Consider the following 19,978-nt stretch of genomic DNA (forward strand, 5'->3'; position numbering starts at 1 on the left):
AGCATAAGCATACTTTTTATACTTTTGGTTGATATTGTAATATTTTAACGTGTTGCATTTGTTGAATATGGTTTATAAATAACATAAAAAGAATATTCTCTTTGAATTTGTATATGATGAAAGTTATTTTAGTGTTGATAAACTTGATTAGTACTACGGCATTGCATGTAATAATTTAATGAAGTAATGGGTAGCATCGTGTGCCTTCCACACGAAAGTTAATTGAAGATTAAATTTAATAATCTAGGGCACGCGGCTTCCACGCGAAAAAGTGGAAATGCCAACTTAGATATTATTGTGTGATTACTTTTTATTATGATTATGATATCATTAGGACCAAAGTGATATAAAGTGACATGAGCATAAGCTTTAATGTTAACCTTTTTTATTCAATAACTTTTCTATGTAAATAAAAAGATATGCTTTTGTAAGAAAATGAAACTAGTTTTTACATTTAAAAAATAAAATGTTATTCATATAAATTTCATTGAGTAATGTTAATAAAATCAATCACGAAATTTAAGATATTGAAAACTTTAGAATTTGAAATGATTAAGGCATTTCAAAGGATTGAAGGAGAAAAAAATATTTAAATTGTTTTTTATTTTGACTCAAAGAATGTGAGATTATTAGTGAAAAATATTATGAATGGTTGAAGATCTTATTTTAATTAGAAATAAGGTTATTTTATAGTATATAAGTGAGAATGATATGTATTTTGTAAATCAATGTTGTGATGATGAATTATGATTATATTTATTTCCTAATATGAAATGAAAATTTATTTTAATGAGATTATATCCTATCATTTACTATTAGATCATTTTTGAACTACGTACAAATATTTGATCTCATTTGTATTTGGAAGTCTTACCTTAATTAGAAATAAAGTCAAATTATTTATATATAGTATATGAATTAATACAATCATCACCTAACAAGTTAATTTTGTAAAACTTTATTAGATTATTCACTAATGTATAATCTCACTACACAAAATATATGTGTCTCAACATAAAAAAATTTGAGTTAGAGATTACAAGTTAACTAAAGATAAACTGGATTCAGCAAAGGAGGAAACATCTACATTAGTATCAAACAAAAGATATAAAACACCTTACATTGTTTCATCATTATCAGAAATTCATATAGGAAGTTATAGTCTTTAAAAACTTCTAGTAAAAAAATTATTCTTCAGAGATAAACTTTAAGTATAATCTAATTGTACTAAATTTCTAAGATAAAAATTATATCCACCTATATATTATAAATTTATCTTATGCTAATTGATATAGAATCTCAAATACATTTTTCTTAAATGTTAATTATTTTATAAAGAAAAGTTTGCATGGATTTATATAAAATAACTTGTAGAACTGGCCTATATAAATATATTTATTTTAATAAGAAAAAACAAACATTCCCCCACGTAGATGAAAAATGAAAATGATGATATATATGCATGTTGAGAAACCAGAAAAAATTAGGTCAGATTGTGGTAGTACATTTTAATTTCCAAGATTGGGATATTGGAGCTTAATGGGATTCCCACGTAGCCCACAATGCTACTCTCTTTCATTCCCAAAGAACAACGAATGAAAAGCACCATAATTTGTAGCATAAAGTAGAACAATATTTTATACTTCATCTTACACCTTGCTTATCAATCTATCATCATAGTGGACATTTATCAAACATTTTCTCTTCTCATTCTCTTTGCTACACTCACACCACAATTTCTTAATCACCAAATCCAACACCTGTAAATTGTTGTTGGCATCCCGAAACGTGTCACTTTTAATCACTAATTTTCCTCTTTTTTCTACCATTTTAAATATACATACAAAACCATTTTTAAAAATTAACAAGTTGACAAAAAACAATAGTTTATCATGTGTGAAAATGTGTTTGAATACCTAGGAAAACAGTGGGTTAAGGGTACTTATAAAAAGGGGAGTGGTGTAGGTTGGGTTTGTCATGTAAGAACTTATTGTCATCTTAGTGTTTGAGTGAAGAAGCATTGAGAGAGAGAGAGAGAGAGAGTTTTTGAAAGCTTCAAGAACAAACCTCCTTTAGGAGAATATAAGGTATGTTATATTGAATCAAATCTAAATGCAATTCATTTCATTTTCTCACTTTTCTTCAATATGTCAAATTTTTCTTATGGTACTATGCTTCCATATATGTACATATATCATTAGATTTAACTCTTACCCTCACATTTCTTTGCTAAGTTCTTCATTCTTCTTCTTGTTATTGGAAATGGTGAAGAGGGTAAAGCATACTCCATGGATAAAGATGCATGCTTTTGCTTTTCACACATTATTGAATTACAAATCCTTGTTTTAAAATGGGGAAGCTCTTTATCAAACCATGCCACTAGGGGAAAAAATGTGTATTAATTAAAAAACCTACCATGATTTGTTTGGTTTAGTTGCTACTAAAGCTTAACATTATTGTGATAACTTTTGTGAATTCAACATCACCATACACCAAATGGCTAAATTAGTCACTCCTCTAATATAAAGTTTATCAACTTCATGCAACTTGCATGCCACCTAGCTTCCATGCTATCTAATTGGTATAAATACACTTTTTTTTCTTGTGTTTTTTTATTAGTAATTGTTTAAGATTCTAAAAGGGATGGTGAAAAAAGTAGACAGTTTTACACCTAACAATTCAACACAACAATAACAAAATATCTAAGCTTATGTTTTTAAGTGACATATATAAGGAATTTACAAGAAAAAGGAATAAGTACATGCATATTTAGTGTAATTTATGAAATGATGTGTTATATAAGTGGAAAAATTGTGTGTGGAAAGTCATTGGTGGTGTACGGATTAGGTTGGGGGACCCACCAATATGTAAATGACAATGTTAAACCTTGTTCCATTTTCTTAGGATCGATGTACGGTTTTAATCTCTCTTCTACTATATATACTTCGTCTTTCTATTATTTAATAATGCTTTAAAATATAGTGTTTATTGTTCATGATCCATTTTAATTTCTTTATAAAATATTATTTTCTTTTAGAAAGTTTTATCACACTTCAAAATATATACACCATATAAAAAAAAATGTATGATTCAACAATTTCTAATGTTTGATTTGAAAAGTATGGCAAAACTATCCATGGGAAACACATAAACTTGGTTAAAAATTCAGAATCTTCTTCCTTTTTTTTTTTTTTGTGTTTAACTACTTAGAGTTTTGGCGTATATAAAGAACTTATTTTAATTGAACATAGTGGAGAAATAGTGGCCAACAAGGTAAGGATCAGTATAATGCTTTAGTATGTCATGCGTGTTATATTTTGGTGCGTACACACAAGGGTAATTACTTATATAAGATCATTATCTTAGCTAGTAATTAATTTAAGATTAAGTATGTTTTTTAATTTTTTAAAACTACGTTTTATTTCTAAATTAAATTGTCTGGTTATCTTGTCTTTATAAACATAAAACATTTTCTAAGTAACATGTAAAATGTTTTTTATGTGACAAACATAATAGACTAAGATATAACATCTACTTACTCTTTGTTGAAAATAATATTTTATATGATTTTCATAAATATACAAATCAAATAAGTATATAATTTAGTTTAAAAATAAAACACAATTTTCTAAAATAATTTTAAAAATATATATATATTTAAACCTCAATTTAATCTTATTTCTTATTAATTTAGAAGAAAAAATATAAAATAAAAAACAACTGATGCCAACATTACACAATTTTCTTTATTAAATTTTAAATTGTTAAAAGAAGTATTCTTTAAACTTGTTCAAGTATATAGATAGAGATAATTGTCATCTTGAAAACATCATACTTTTTTACTCAACGGATTACAATTTAAACTTTATCTGTCATTTTCTTGAGGATGTGATGCCATTGCGTTTTCTTTTTCCTTTTTAATTGATGCATATATTTCATTTATTATTATTATTATTATTATTATTATTAATTTAATTCTAATTCAGCACAAATTCAAATCACTAAAGTGCGTAAGCTTTTTTTTTACTATAAAATATGCATTAAAATGGATTTAGATTCGTTGCTTAATCAGTCCATATCTGTGGGATGTGAAGCTTTTAAACGATTACTGATTTTTTTTACGAATATGGACTCTTACTGGTAGAAAATTGACTTTCATGATTTATTCACATCTTATTTAAGTAACTTGTATTTGGTTGATTTTTCAAATTTAATTTTAGAAAAAATAGTTTTAAATAAAATTGAGTTCGAGATTAAGCCATTTTATTATTTTGTAAGAAATTAATCGTAAAATTTATTATTTATCGTAAAAACTTGTTTTATTTATTATATGAAGTAATATTTTAAAAGTAAAGAGTAAGTTTGGTTCACCAAGAAAATATAATTTTTTTATGGTAAAACTCTTATCTTTTTATTCATAAAAGTATGTTTTTTCTTGAATATAAGTTTTTATGTTTATTTTTTTCTTAAAATACTCTAACTTTAGTTAATTTCTGGTATTTTGTTATAATATGTATTTTTTTTATTCTGAAATTAATAACAAGGGTATTTTAGCAAAAAAGTTATTTCAACTCCTTAATATGTGTGGATTTTTTTTTCTTGTGAATGGGTTCTCCCATCCGTATATTCTCATGTATAAACAAAAGAGCACTTTCTTTTAAATATAAGCAAAATTTTAATTATTTTACTTCATTTAATATTAACTTTTATTAAAAAAACCATAATTTTAATAAATGTATAACCCCATTGCCTATATTTTTTTGTTTAAAAATGATATTTTTTTGGTAAATATTAAAAAATAATAAAATTTAACACAGTTGATTAATTTTGTGTTATACTTTTATAAATGAAAGATGGTAGGTAATATCATGTTATAAGACTCTAAAGTTTAGTTTTAGGATCTATAACGAATGTCAAAAAAGTATATGCATTAGGGTGTAAGATTCCAACACTTGTGTCTTATTCATAAGTGCTTTAGCTTTTATCTTATATTAAAGAAAGAAACTGACATGTTCTGCCTTGTAAATCCTGCAATTTGTTAAGCATTTGTTTACATTAATGTATTATACATTCTTCATGTACGTAGATATTACAAGAGATTAAAAGGTAAATTTCATATATAATGTACAACTAAACAAGTAAAGTAATTAAATAAAAAATATATACCTTCATTGTTGCACCCGAATGTCATTTAATTCAAATTAGAAAGAGTTGATGGAAATAGTAACTTTTAAGTTTCACAGAAACGAGAAAGTAAAACATTATAAAAATGAATTAATGATTGAACTCATATGTCTCATCTGTAACTTGTGTTTGTATATTCTTGATGAACCTCCTTACCAACATTTCTAGAAACATTATTAAATCACATCTGAGGAAGGTTGAAACTGCAATAGTTATGATACTTTTTGTCAGCAACTTTTTTTTCAGCACTCCTTGATTTCTGCAACACTTAAATCGACATTAATTTATGTGGTTTTTTGCGTATCAGCAATATTACCATAAATAGGTCACTTTTCCTTTGTGATCTTTGACAAAGGCGCACAATACATAGTTTATTTCTGCTGTCAGAAAAACAAGCTTGAGTTTCCTGCATGGAGATCTATATCAAACGTTTTTTTCTTTCTTTTTTGATGTTTCAAAACACTGAACGACCTCAAACTCAAAACTCTACAGATTGTTGAGATTTAAGGGAAACATAATCATGGACGAGAATGGTAGCTCAAGTAATGAACCCAAGAACAACAACAGAAACCTGCCTGTCTCAGTTTTCTTCAAAGATGCAAGGTACCCTTATATTTTATCAGCTCATCAATCACCCTTGTTCCTTGGAGGACAAACATCATTCAAGAAACAAAATATGTTACTGCAAAATACTAATACTTGGTTCAACAACATATGCAGACATGTTTTCAAGATGGACTCCATTGCTAAGGAGATACTTGGGATTGCATTCCCATCTGCACTGGCTGTTGCTGCTGATCCTATTGCTTCTCTCATAGACACAGCATTCATTGGCCACTTGGGTACATCAATTTCCTTCTCATTATGTGATGTTTGCACAAAAAGACAGACACACACACATGTAAATTGCACTAATCAGGTTTTGTGCTTTGGCTTGGCAACTTTTTCCCACACACTAATAGCAGTTGCAAGAGTTGTAGTGTAGCCATAATTGGAAGGTTTTATATATCATTTGGTCCCTACATAGTTACAACTTTTACACTGACTTTTCATTGTTCATGTGTTTAGGGCCCGTGGAGCTTGCTGCAGCAGGAGTGTCCATCGCTTTGTTCAACCAAGCTTCAAGAATTACCATCTTCCCTTTGGTTAGCATCACAACTTCCTTTGTGGCTGAGGAAAATACCATCGAAAAAATGAATAAAGAAAAGAATTTGACTGAAAACATTAAGGCCAAGTCCAAGGAGGTAAGGCCCGAGGATCAGTTGATTCAAGATATAGAGAAAGGAGCATCCAAGGAACACAATGAGACTCCAACAGAATCTTCATCTTCAACGAGTGAGAATGTGGAAATGGATGGTACTTTCTGTCCCTTTCTGGTTTTGCCTTTCTATTTTTGTGTATACACTAATACACATCACACATTTTATAGCTTCGAATAGGAAATTCATTATGATATATAAAGATTATGTATATGAATATGAAAGTTTGCGTTCTCCCATTTTAGTTTAACAATAACCAATTTCCTATCAGATTGCAATACTAGTGTAAGCAAATCTACCTCTGCTGGCAGCAGTAGTAGTAACAAGAGTGTGTCAAAACCTGGAAGGAAGAAGCGACACGTTGCTTCTGCATCAACAGCGCTACTTTTTGGCACCATCCTTGGTCTTCTTCAAGCTGCAACCCTTATATTTGCAGCCAAACCTCTATTAGCTGCAATGGGTCTGAAACCTGTATGTACTCATATATGAGTTATATCTAAGAAATCTTGATTTTCTAAGGCATTTTTCTAATCTTTTACTGAAGTGAAGCTAATTCTCTTTGTGTAGGATTCTCCTATGCTAAATCCAGCTGTTAAATACTTGAGACTGAGAGCTTTAGGTGCTCCTGCAGTTCTTCTCTCCTTGGCCATGCAAGGAATCTTTCGAGGATTCAAGGACACTACAACTCCTTTATATGTTATTGGTAGGTTCAAATGATTCAGTATAGTATTAGTAGAGACAAAGTAAAAGCATCAAAAGTTCAAAATGCATATTAGTCAAAATTTTCCTTGACGAGATTCGTCTGTGTGTGTGGTTTTAGTCTCGGGGTATGCATTGAATGTGGCTTTGGATCCAGTTCTTATCTTCTACTGCAAAATGGGCATCAAAGGTGCAGCCATTTCACATGTGCTCTCTCAGTAAGTCTTACTTGGTTTTCATCCTTGTAGTGTTCAAGCAATTCATTTAGCAAAACAAACATGAACTTACAAAATGTCGACCCTTTCTGATTAGGTATGTGATGGCATTCGCCCTCTTGTTGATATTAACTAGAAAAGTGGATCTTGTACCTCCAAGCATCAAGGACTTGCAGATTTTCAGGTTTCTTAAAAATGGTAAGTGTACTATAACTGAAATCTCACTCTCCTCTGTTAGAAACAAGAACAAAAAACATATAATTCTAGTTTAATTAGTTACCAAACTCATGCTAAAGTTCATCTTCAATTTCAATAGGAGGTCTTCTGTTGGCAAGAGTTGTGGCTGTGACATTCTGCCAAACCCTGGCAGCCTCATTGGCAGCAAGATTTGGCCCAATTCCTATGGCTGCTTTCCAAACCTGCTTGCAGGTGTGGCTGACATCTTCCCTTCTTGCTGATGGCTTAGCTGTTGCTGTACAGGTACATGAATATATATTAGTTGTAAAATGTGATCATGTTACAAAGTTCATGAGCTTAAATCCTACTATTCACATTATTATACATACAGCAAAAAGAGAAAGTCTTTGTATAACTTGTTGATCAAATGAGTATCAGTAATCACTTTCACCATATCTCAGGCAATTCTAGCTTGTTCCTTTGCTGAGAAAGATTATGAAAAGGTGATTGCTGCTGCAACAAGAACGCTTCAGATGAGTTTTGTTTTAGGAGTTGGACTCTCTCTTGCAGTTGGAGTTGGTTTATACTTTGGAGCTGGAATCTTCTCCAAAAGTGTTCTTGTTGTGCACTTAATCAGAATAGGACTCCCGGTATATTTCTGCATCCTTTTCACTACACAGAATTATTCTGATAAGTAAGAATGAAAGTTTACATCACACAGAAGAAGTAAGCAGAAAAAAGAAAGAATTTGAGAAGTGTTTTGTGTGTGATTTTGATCTGATGGATTTAATTTCATTGAGCAGTTTGTTGCTGCAACACAACCAATCAACTCATTAGCCTTTGTGTTTGATGGTGTGAACTATGGAGCTTCTGATTTTGCATATTCTGCATACTCCTTGGTTACTGTGTCATTAGCAAGTGTTGCTTCACTGTTCCTTCTCTCTAAGAGCAAAGGTTTTGTTGGACTATGGATTGCACTAACCATATATATGAGTCTTCGCATGTTTGCTGGTGTATGGAGGTAAACATTATTCCTTCTTTTAGACCATGCTTTTACCACCTTCTACAAAAATTCTTTTTTATCAATCAAAATTACTTTATGCATGTCATATATTGTTAAATTTTTATTTTTAATATTGTCAATAAGTTAATTTAACTTATAAAACAGTTGATTTTTTTATTTTATTTCAAGAGTGCTTGAGCAAAAATTGATCCCAACATACCTTCAACATAATATAAAAAATACTACATATTATAAAAGTTTTATAATGAGGAGGTGGGAAGAAATTTTTCCATAACCACTTTAAATTATTTATATAGAGTTAATTTGTAAAAGTTATTTTTTGTCTTTTTTTTCATTGTTTTTTAACTTTTGAATAAATTGGTAATTTCAACTTATAAGAAGTTATTAATTTCTTTGTTTTTTCTCTCAATAGTGTTTAGAAAGAAATTTTCTCCAAACAAGTCTGGTATCTACCACAATAATCTACTTATAATGTTTTCTCAATGTAATATCTTTTTACACAATCACCATGTATCATGGCTAGATATTGAAAGTTAAAATAATTACTTTTAAATTACATCTAAGTTATTCACATGTTAATAAAGTAATTTTTTTTTCTATGAAAACAATATCAAAATTAAGGTGATAATATAATGAAAAAACTAGAAAACAATTAATTAAATAATTGTTTTAGAGTTATTCTGTATATAATTGAAGAATAACATGAAAAGAAAAAGTACAGCTAAATTGTAAAATAGGAAAATAATTAGAAGAAAGAGAATAATAATTAAGATGTTAATGAGTTATGGTTAATTATACCCATGCAGGATGGGAACAGGAACAGGACCATGGCGTTTTCTGAGAGGACGACGTTGAATGATGTGTTGATGATGCAATCTAACAAAAGAAATTGGGAAGAAAATGATGTTGTTTAGGATCAGTTTTTTTCAAGACATAATTTATGTTATCTACTATGGTTATAGTCTTATTAATATTCTATATTTAATAGGCCATTTACAAGTGTAAGTGTAAGTCTCTGTTTAATGTATTCTCTGCCACTCATTGTTATATTTTGTATTCTTCCTAATTTTACTATGTAAACTGAGTGCATCTATACATATTTGAGACAAATAAATTACTTTTCTCTTATTCATAGTTTCAAGGAGATTCTCACTTTCATGTTTCATCCCTATATCTATCATGTAAACCTTTTCTGCTTTTGTGTGTTTTAGTGTCATTATTATTTATAAAATAGAAGGCTGACACACATATTATATAATCCAACTTTGTAATTATGTCATAGGCAGTTGCAGGAATGAAGATAAATTCAGTAATCTTAATGTTTCAAGAATATAAATCAGTAATAATGACAGAATCAAAATCAAATTATAATGATAAAATCTATGGAAATACTAATTTTGACAAATAACAGGGAAAGAAAAAGGAGGTGCAGAGTCCTTGGATTCATGAATTTTATGAGGGTGCAGTAAGAAAAAAATATGGTGCAGTAAGAAATGGCCCCCACTTCATTAAACGGATACTTATTACGGGTTTTTCTTTCTACACCGCATAACTTCTATTTGCACCCTATAAGGTGATTGTTTTTCCTTTTCTTCTCACACTGACGCTTTGTTATTATGGATTGTGCAACACTATGAATTTTTGTTTTTCTGTGTAATGGGGGAATGACTTTCTAATTAGTTTGAATTCCGAATTGTACGATCTATAAAAGTTTTTATAAATTATAAGTCTATTTCAGGTTGCACGTAATTTCAGAAATTGTATTTCAGTTTGCACAATTCAAAACGCTTTTTTTTAAAACCAAATTTTGACTTTTGAAACATGTAAAATTCTGCCTTCTCGATTATACATTCCAGAAGTAAATATTAGAATCTAAAAGTCAAAATTAATTTAAAAAAAAATTGTTTCGTATTATGTAACCTAAAAACACAATAGTTTTGGCTTCCAAATTATACATTCAAAAATTAATCATAAAAAATCAAAAGTCAAATAATTACTCAAGGTTAAGTGATCTTTAATTTAAATAATATGTCAAAATCTACCGTATGAGTTTTATAAATACAATTAGTATTTTTGAAGAAATATTCACTTAATATCTCATACTTATAAATCATAAACTCCTAGTAACTTGAGATTTGAAGAGTTTTTTATAAATGAATCTACCTCTTTTAAATAATAAGAAAATTCATCTCAATGAATGAAAACCCACATTCAAGATCATAAGATTATTTAGCGTCCACGTGAAACTAATAACAAAATTCTATTACAAACCACAAGTTCCTTAATACATACTAGTCAAAAGAATATTCTATAAAAATGGAACAAAGAATATACATTTTTCTATTAATAATGCCATACAACATTAAAAAAATAGAATAGCTACGAGATTATAGTTATTTTATATAATGGCTAATTTGTAAGACCAACTTTTTTTAACCATAAATGGTATATAATGTTTATCAGCTTGGTTGATAATTATTCTCCGTTTGTCAACCAATTTAGTATAACCTCTTCTCTCAAATATGCTCTTTTCATCCACAAAACTAGAGTATACGAAACTTTACCTACAAAAATCGAATCCAATATCATTTGGAGCAAAGCAATGACTTTCTATAAATAAGTAACTACTTTAAACTATTTTTCTTAAACTAAGTATAACGATTGTTTAAATAATTAAATAAATTAAAAGATATTCCTAAAACATTATCAAATTAAACTTATACTACGTGATTTTTCAAGCATTACAATGATTTCTCATGTAAGTACAATATTTTTAAAACCTGAAAAGATTAAAATAATGCTTTCAAAGTAAAAGAAAAGTAAAATTTTAAAAATTAATGTTTCAGTATAATTTAGGAAAATATAGAGATGCGTGAATAATTTACTTTAATAATTTGTTATCTTCGATCTTTGCTCTCTCAATAACGCCAGAAAAAGTTGTGTTTTTGTTTATCGTTTAGAACCTCTATTAAAAGTGAAATCTAGCATAGTGAATCTTTTGTCCATTTGAAAGATTTTGCTTTTGTTTTTTTCTCTTTAGTTTTTTCTTCTTCTTTCTTTTTGTTTTTCAATTTTATTTAATTTATGTTACAAGAAAATGGAAATGGACCAATCAAAATAAATATTCACGATTGTCGTCATTCTTTGCACGAGATTGAATTGAACATCCACTATTAAAATCAATCAACTTCCAATGTTGTTGATTAGAATATTAATATAGTTTTGCATTACGTTTCAGTAGAAATTTAAGGATGCACATGATTTTAGTTTGATAAACCAAATGTAATGTGTGACAAAAACTTAACAATTAAGCTTTCAAAAAATAGTGTATTCCCATTTTTTAATAAATTTTATAAAGGATGAAGACGTCAAATTAATATATTATAGCCAATATAAAAATATTATAAAGAAATTAGAAATGTAAATTTTAACACAAAATAACTTATAAAATATTAACAACTTATTTAACGCTTCTAAACTTGGACGCAACATGTTTTAAAACAACTATTTCAAATTAAATGTACTCTAGATATATTTCGAAACTCATTATAATTGTCAGAAAGATACTCTAAATTGATATGGCATAACTTTTGTATTCCGATTTATATTTCAAAATAGTTAAAATATGTTTCGAATTTTGGCAAAATTATAAAGTTTTGGTTTTAATCTTTGTAAAATATTTTCTTTAGTTTTAAAAATTTTAAATAACAATGTTTAGTCTCTAATGTTTGTTTAACTCTTCTAAACTTCCTGAATCGTACAGTTACTTTACCCAAGTTGGCTTTAACTTCATGGAGGGGTTATAACTATTAAAAACTCTATAAAATTATGAGTGAGACTCATTAAACGAAAATGAAATATCAAAAATAATAAATTTTAGTTAATGAAAAATATATTAAAAATAAGTCAAAAAACGTGTTAAAAGAATGTGGAGTGGGTCATTTTCACTCCCCACTATTGCTTTGCTTTGTAGAGTTCCCAAATGATTGTTATGATTTGGTGGGGAAGCTTTTTTTACCACAGATCTTTGTCAGACTTGACATAAACATTTTTTCAGTGGGTTATGGCCTGTAAAGTGATATTGGAAACGAATTATACTCTTTATTTTCACTCTAATTTCCATATTTACCTTGCTCTTTTTTCATTTCTTTTTCATTTTACCATGTACACAAACTAAAAGGAATGTGAAAAAACTATATTTGTTTGAGAAATTACATACATTATTTGAAATCATTAGTAAATGATTTCTCAAGCATGATGACCTTAAGCTCCATTACCTAAATCCATGGCTGTCTTTAACCTTTTTGTTGTTCAACCCTACAGTCTGGTGTGAATTATGGGAAATAATGTCTCCACCATGCCTTACCCACAACATTGAGCTTTTGAACAAAAATTAAATGAATTAATGTGCCTAACCCAACCCTACCAACCTGCTACCTAAGGAGTATCAGAATATCTATTCCACAACCAATAAAGCAGAAAACTTCAGTGCGTGATAGTTTTGCTCAATTTCTTCGAAGCTAAGTGACAGTTTTGTCATGTGAAGCATTTGAAAAAAGAAGAGTGAGCACCATAAGTTAGATTAATCCCATTTGTGAAACTTTTATGGTTATGTAGTTTTATGGAGTTTTGGAGTTTCATTACTTTTCTGGGTCCGCAGAAGCATGTGATTTCAAACAGATTATATAAAATTGAAAGAAAGCAGGCTCTACCAACATTAAAAATGCATAATGCACATGCTGCAACAGCTTACCCCAATACCTAATGTGGGTGGGTCCACTTCCCATGTCCTCCTGATCCTCAGCCAGAGAAAATCACCGATTTACAGTACACGGTCCTGCGTTTTACTCTGTTCCTGTGAACAAGGTAAGAAAAGTCGCATTATGAGATTTTGAAGTTTGAAATCGACACCCATTAACTTGGTTCGGACCCCCCACAAAGCAAAATATGGTAAAATAAAATTACAAGTTGTGTACTCAGCTCGTAAAAGGTAGACGCATCTGAATTTGCCATTCAATTGATCTGTCCATCTATCGTTTGTCTTTTCAAGTGTTTGTTCAAAATATATCATCCAAGCTAACCTTGGTCCCCATCAACACAATAATCAATGCGATCTTCACGTCAACCTGCAACTGTCCCATATCCTGAAAATCAAGACACGTGTATCACATTAGCATCCATATCTCAAACATGGAAAACTCATCCATCACTCGTGTTTGGCCCAATAATAATCTACCCACCTGCTTTTTTATGGCAATGCATCGCCCAGTCTCACCTCTCAACTAAGGACCCCCATCTTCAACTTTCTGCTTCTAACAAAAATGCACCACATGTATCCATCCATTTCTTTTCACCTCCGAGTTTATTTAGACAACACAGATTGCAAAAATCCCAGACATGGCTTCGGAACCATCTTACATTGGAAAACACATACATACTCCAAATACATGTTCAATAGAAAAATTTACAGAAAAAATTTTAAACACAGTACATTTAAATAAAAACATAATAAATGATTTCAAACCAAGACTGCATGAAATTCTAAACTTCGCCGAAGATATCACCGGAAATAGAACCAGGGGGAATTATGTGTACCAGAATTTAAGCTCCTCGCAAAAGCAATTTTACATAAAATACATGTACCCCAACAATCCTTCCTGATTGGAGAATATTCTCAGTAGAAATTTAACTATAATTTAAAATTTAAAACTCACTTCTTAAAAATTGAGATGTGAGAATCTAAAAATTAGAAAGTACATCGTATACAAAACCGTATATTATATAATAAAAAATAATTTCTCAATATTAGCAATCATGTCTTCAAAATGTATATTCAAATAAAAATTTATAAAAATAGATCTTGTATATCCTAAAACTTGTAACACCCTTCCATCAGGAAATCCCCGTAAAGCCAAGAACATGAACGACTTAAAGAGATCTTGGCCCCTAAACCAAAAGATACATGTAAAATCAAACCCTATAATTTATTTTTTCGATTTACCTAATTTCAACTGAATTTAGATAACCATAAAAACAACCACGACATTTTATTATAACCAATACACATTCAGTGCTTTTTTCAACTTTTATAATTTCCATTGAAACTAGATAATAACAATTAAATTACCATTACATTGAATTTGAATAATAACCAATACAACATACATGGCTTCCACAGATAGTGGCCTTGGTCTGCCAGAAATAAACATTTAATGATGATCACCTCTATTGAGAAACACACTCTGACCTTCTATACATGCAATAGCAATATACTAAAATATTCCTAACCAAGAAAATAAACTTCAATACAAATGAAGCTACTGGTTTTGTCTATAAAAACCATCAAGCTTGGCTCAGAATAGAACGAAGGAAAGAGTCCCGAAACTAGATATTTTTGGAAGAATGTTCTCTTTTTACTAGGATATCATCGACACCAGAGAGAGAGGGGCTTTCTTCTCCCTCCCCCCCAAAAGCTCTCCTTTAGTAAAATAATGAATGACAAAATAATGGGAAAAAATAGATTATCATTCGGCAACTTTGCAGCCATCCCCCCTCCTTGCTTCAGTATCGTCACATTCCCCTCTCCTTGCTCCACCCAAAAAAATTGACAAAAAGAATATGTACGTTGTGAAATTAATACCTATCACAAGTTGGAATGGGTCAATTTGATTAGACTACAAGCTGATCCAGCTGCATTTGCTCAAGCCATGCTCCTAGAACAGAGTGATCAATAGACTCAACTTGAGGATTGGAATTCTGCCCATCTGCAGATACAACAGGGCCACCAGAACCTGCCAACTTCTCTTTAATCTCGGATGGCGATTCCTTCACGAGGGATTGAACCCAGGACAGATCAGGCTCCTCCCCGTTGTTTCCAAGCTCAAATGAGGATGACCTTTGCAATCGACCTAGCTCATTTCCATTTATCGACCAATCTACCTTTCCATTCCCATGAGGAGAACCCCAATTAGACCAGGAGTTACCTGGGGACCCAACAATCGAGACAGGATTGTGGGCACCAAGATCCCTTGAACTAAGACTCCGCAGCTGCTGCTTGTCACGCTGCGCAAGTGCAGATAATCGGGCGCTCATTGGAGAGATTGGTTCCAAACTTCTCGGTGACATCCTTCCCGGGGAAGAGACACCAAATGAAGCCTGTAAAAGAGTATGCTCAACATTCCTAGGAGACGAAACACTCGTATTTATGGGTGATAAGGAACTTTGAAGTTGTTGAAACTGGTTAAAAACAGCTGATTTGTGTGTTGGGGAAAATACACAAGCCGCTGCTGGGTCAGAATACCTAGGAGATGAAATTTCAGCAGAAAATAGATCATCAAGGTTTGATGGAGTTAGTGTCTTAGACCGACCAGATCGTTTAACTGAAATGGCACCGGGACGGGGCTGAGAGAAACAGCTCAGGTCATTCAACAGATGTTGCTGACCATCAAAATCTTGCAACACATCCAAGTCTTCAGGTGGCATGTCACGAGCATTAAGAGAAGACCTTAGTCGACTAGTTTGAATATTGCTTCCTGGTAAATGAAGAGCTGGAACATTTGGCTGCGGCCAAGCAGAAGATGAGTGAAGAATGCCACCTGATGGAGACATTTGCTGAGCGAAGGGAGATGGAGACATGCCAGAAAGTGACGATGGTGAACCAGGAAAGAGGCTCATTGCAGCAGCCATGTCCATGACATTAGGAGTAGAAGCAGAAGAACGGGGTGAAGGAACAGCGGATCCAGTGGACACGTACAATGGACGCAGCTCTTCTGCTGTGTGGGCAAAAAAACAAACCCTTCTATTACAACTAACACCATCTTTGCACAGCCTTGTCCGATATTGGGCAGGGTGTAGCCAACACTCAAATACTCCATGAGCATATTCACACATGTCCCCGCGTCTACAAGCCCCCTTTCTAAACTCAGGGCATGGCACACAACTATAATGGAATTTTCTGGGGTCTCTCCTACGAGCATTCTCTCCAGGATGAACAAAAGGACATTCAGTCCAATCATGAGAGTATGCACGGGAACAAGGTCGCACCTTGAATGAAAACATGCGAAACTCATCTGTGGCATATATGCTGTTCTTTATATCAGGAAGTGATGGGTCAGTTGGATATTCTTTCTTCTCGGAGGCAGAATTAACAGTAGTATCAGTAAACTTGGACGCCATAGGAGAGGATGGCAACCCATTTTCAGGTGATAAAAAATGAGTCGCTGAATCAGAACATGACGAATTAACTGCTAGTGGAATAAAACAGTCACCAACAGACCCATCACAACCACTATCTGAAAGTAGATCTTCAAGAGATGCTTTAAGACCTTTGAGCTTAGGAGGAACAACAATAACATCAACAGGACGATTTCCATTACCATCCACGCATCTGACGTCAGCACCAGATGACAAGAGCAATTTCACAACATCAACTGCATTTAAAGAACCACTTGATGCAGCACAATGAAGGGCAGTGCTTCTATCTGTCCCGCAGGAGAAATTGACATCAACCTCGGGACACGACAGTATAAGTTTTAGAACATCCACACTCCCATACATTGCAGCAACCATTAAAGGAGTTCGGTGCTCCAAAACAATTTGTTTGGATCCAATCTGACGGACATACCAGAGGCCAACTTCGTTTATTAGAGAAATATCGCTATCTAAAGCTAGCTTGAAATCTTCAAAATCATTGTTAGAAGCAAGCTCGAGTAGGCAGGAAAAAGAATCTTCAGGACAAACAGTTAGATCTTTCATGTCTTCGGCTCTAGTTGAACCTTCTACAGCAGATGAAGATGGAGTTGATAGAGATTCTGATTTCTCTGGACCACGGCACATGCTTCGGTTAGCTGGATGATAATAATCATGGAATTTAATAAGTGAAAAAAGATATAATTGAATTAAAATAGTAGTTAAACCCACCAGAGAAGGAAAGAAAAAAGAGAGATAGATGAATAAACACCTTTAAAAATTTATTTGCATGCACTGAAGCAGTTGCAAGTCTTTTATACCTTACAAAATTCAAATAGAGTCCTATAACCTTCAATATTTATGTTATATACTTCTTAGCTTAAAGAAAAATATTTGGGTCCCTCGTAATCTAGGTCAGAACAAACTACAAATTCAAACTGAAAGAACTTCTATGAATATCCCCAAAAACGCCTCACCTGTTAATCTGTAAAGGCTAAAAAGGGATATCAATTAAGTCAAGAAACAAAAAGTACATAGAAGAAGCAAAAAAAAAACACGCACACACAACTTAAGCTCAATATTTACCGGACAATCAACTGTCATTGGAATTAAAATTAAGTCGGTAAAGTATGGTATTAATTCCAAAAAAACAACAGATGCACACAAATTGCAACAGATGGAGAAAAAAACATGCTTAAAACACGCACATAAAAATACCGGTCAACTTAGTAATAATAACAATAATATTAATATAAGAAGAAGAAAATGGATCAACTTATCAAATAATAATAATAATATCAAAACCATACCTCTGGAGCATATGAACTTAGACATCAAAAAGAAAAGTTGAAGTTCAAACAACAGCCGCAGGAAAGTATAGTACTCAACCCATAAAGTAAAAAAAAAACGAGAGAATATTCCAGAAAAGCTTGAGCAATGGAACAAGATCTGAATAAAATCCAGAATCAGAATCATATCAGGCATACTGAATAAAGTTAAAACCAAGACAAAAAAAAAGTTAAGACCTTGTCACAAAAGCATAGAAAAGATCACACAAGAGAAGAGAGAAAAAAAAGGTGAAAACTATTCTTATTCCCAAAAAGAAAAAACAAAACTTGCAAGATATCACTAATAAACCGCACAAACTAAAAAAAAAAACATTTAAAAATTATAGACAATACAAAGAAAAAAATTCACAAATCTACATCAAAACTTACTTATGTTGTAATTAAAAGTGTTATTGTCAAATATTATATCAATATAATTCCCTAAAAATGATCAGCATGCTTCACACTAAAAATACACATGTTTCATCTATCTACACAATCAACTTATGTTTGAAATGAATGAAGAGTATAAATTGGATTTGGAGCACGAGAACTTACCGATTGCGAGAGGATGAAGTGAAGATCGAATTCCAAACCCGATGAAAAATAACGGGAAGGGGAAGATGTTTCGTGTCAATCGAAACGAAAAATGACAAAATCCAAACACTGAATCGGAAGAAGAAAGCGATATTAGGCAAAAACGAGGCTCAGAGTTTCCATCTCCATCTGCAGAACCGAGGAAACATAGGAAGAATATTCATAGAGCGAGAGAAAGTGAGAACTGAAATTGAAATTGAAATGCAGAGAAATTTAGGGCGAATTTAAAAAACGAAGACAGAGGGGGAGGGCGGAATGGCAGTGAAATGAAATGACGGTGAAATGCACGCCAAATTAAGTCCAAATGAAGTCGGGAAGTGGAGAAGCGGGGAACTGGAAGGGCCGGTGAAAGGGAAAGGTGAGAATAGAAGATTTAGGAAAGGAGTGAATGGGTTGAAGCGGTTGACTGTGAAAAGAAAGATGAAGTGAAATGAAATGAGGGTTTGGATTCCACCAATCGGAACGCACCATTTGTAAGAGCGATAGGGACAAACGGGTACTATATGTTGGCGGTTTAGATACTCTGTGCCGTGTAAATATATATTTTTTAATGGTAAATGATTGTATTTATTTATTCTTTTAAATTTTATAATTATTTCTTAAAATTTAATTAATTATTTATAATAAAACTATAAAAGTTATTTACTTTGTATGTTTTTTTTTAAATTATAAAAAAATCAATTCTTCTTAGCACTTGTGAAAACACATGTTTTTACTCTTTTTCTATTATAATAATTAAAAAATAATATTTTTTATTATAATTTTTAACATATATATATAACAAATATTTTCCAAAATTTTATTATAAGTAACTAATTATTTTAAAAAATAATTATGAAATGTTAAAGATAAAATAATAAAATGATTTATTAAAAATAAATAAAATTGATAATAAAATATGTATACCAAAAATCAATTCTCTATACATAGATAAGAATAAAAAGTTGATGTAATTTCTACTGATATTATAAGAATGAATTTGAAATTGGAATGCATGACATTTAATCATGTGTGTATCTTTGCTAATATACAAGTAGATTTGTTTGAATCTTATGTTAAATTTGATTTTACTATTATTATTATAATTTGTTTGATAAGTTTCCACACAAAAAGATACTCATTGTACAATAAATGTTTTCAGTGTGAGTTGAATCAAAAGTGTGCAATTTTAGTTTAAACCCCACATAACATATGCTTAAAAATTAATGTTTGGAAACATTGCAAAAAGTTTTTTTTATGAAATTTATGTCTTAGTAATCTATTAAATATTAAAAGATTTAAATTATAGTTATTATTTTCATGTTATAT

General features: G+C 31.1%; 2 protein-coding genes across 8 annotated transcripts; one reads left to right on the top strand and one right to left on the bottom strand.

The window, feature by feature from the left end:
- Positions 1-1,992: 1,992 nt before the first annotated feature.
- Positions 1,993-10,410, top strand: LOC108333283 (protein DETOXIFICATION 43). The gene is made up of 12 exons (XM_017568683.2): positions 1,993-2,087; positions 5,677-5,787; positions 5,905-6,026; positions 6,253-6,540; positions 6,715-6,914; positions 7,011-7,146; positions 7,264-7,360; positions 7,455-7,555; positions 7,674-7,837; positions 7,996-8,184; positions 8,338-8,555; positions 9,365-10,410. Exons 2-12 carry the CDS (start codon positions 5,705-5,707, stop codon positions 9,411-9,413), a joined length of 1,647 nt encoding a protein of 548 aa, XP_017424172.1. The 5' UTR covers positions 1,993-2,087; positions 5,677-5,704; the 3' UTR covers positions 9,414-10,410.
- Positions 5,769-19,003, bottom strand: LOC108334056 (zinc finger CCCH domain-containing protein 30). 7 transcript variants are annotated; one of them, XR_008246206.1, is made up of 7 exons: positions 18,632-19,003; positions 18,056-18,194; positions 15,199-17,404; positions 13,540-13,702; positions 13,312-13,407; positions 7,924-8,206; positions 5,769-7,829 (listed from the first exon to the last, which is right to left on the bottom strand). XR_008246206.1 is itself a non-coding variant. In XM_052871069.1 (3 exons), the coding sequence occupies exons 2-3, from the start codon at positions 18,078-18,080 to the stop codon at positions 15,228-15,230; spliced, it is 2,175 nt and encodes a 724-aa protein (XP_052727029.1). In that variant the 5' UTR covers positions 18,081-18,194; positions 18,632-19,002; the 3' UTR covers positions 14,670-15,227. The 7 variants fall into 7 exon arrangements, 5 of the variants coding, with proteins under 5 accessions (XP_052727029.1, XP_052727028.1, XP_052727030.1 ...); XR_008246205.1 differs by having other exon boundaries at positions 13,312-13,702; XM_052871069.1 differs by lacking the exons at positions 5,769-7,829; positions 7,924-8,206; positions 13,312-13,407; positions 13,540-13,702 and having other exon boundaries at positions 14,670-17,377; positions 18,632-19,002.
- Positions 19,004-19,978: the final 975 nt, after the last annotated feature.

This window comes from Vigna angularis, chromosome 11 (assembly GCF_016808095.1).
Source record: "Vigna angularis cultivar LongXiaoDou No.4 chromosome 11, ASM1680809v1, whole genome shotgun sequence".
In the NCBI taxonomy this organism is placed as follows: domain Eukaryota; kingdom Viridiplantae; phylum Streptophyta; class Magnoliopsida; order Fabales; family Fabaceae; genus Vigna; species Vigna angularis.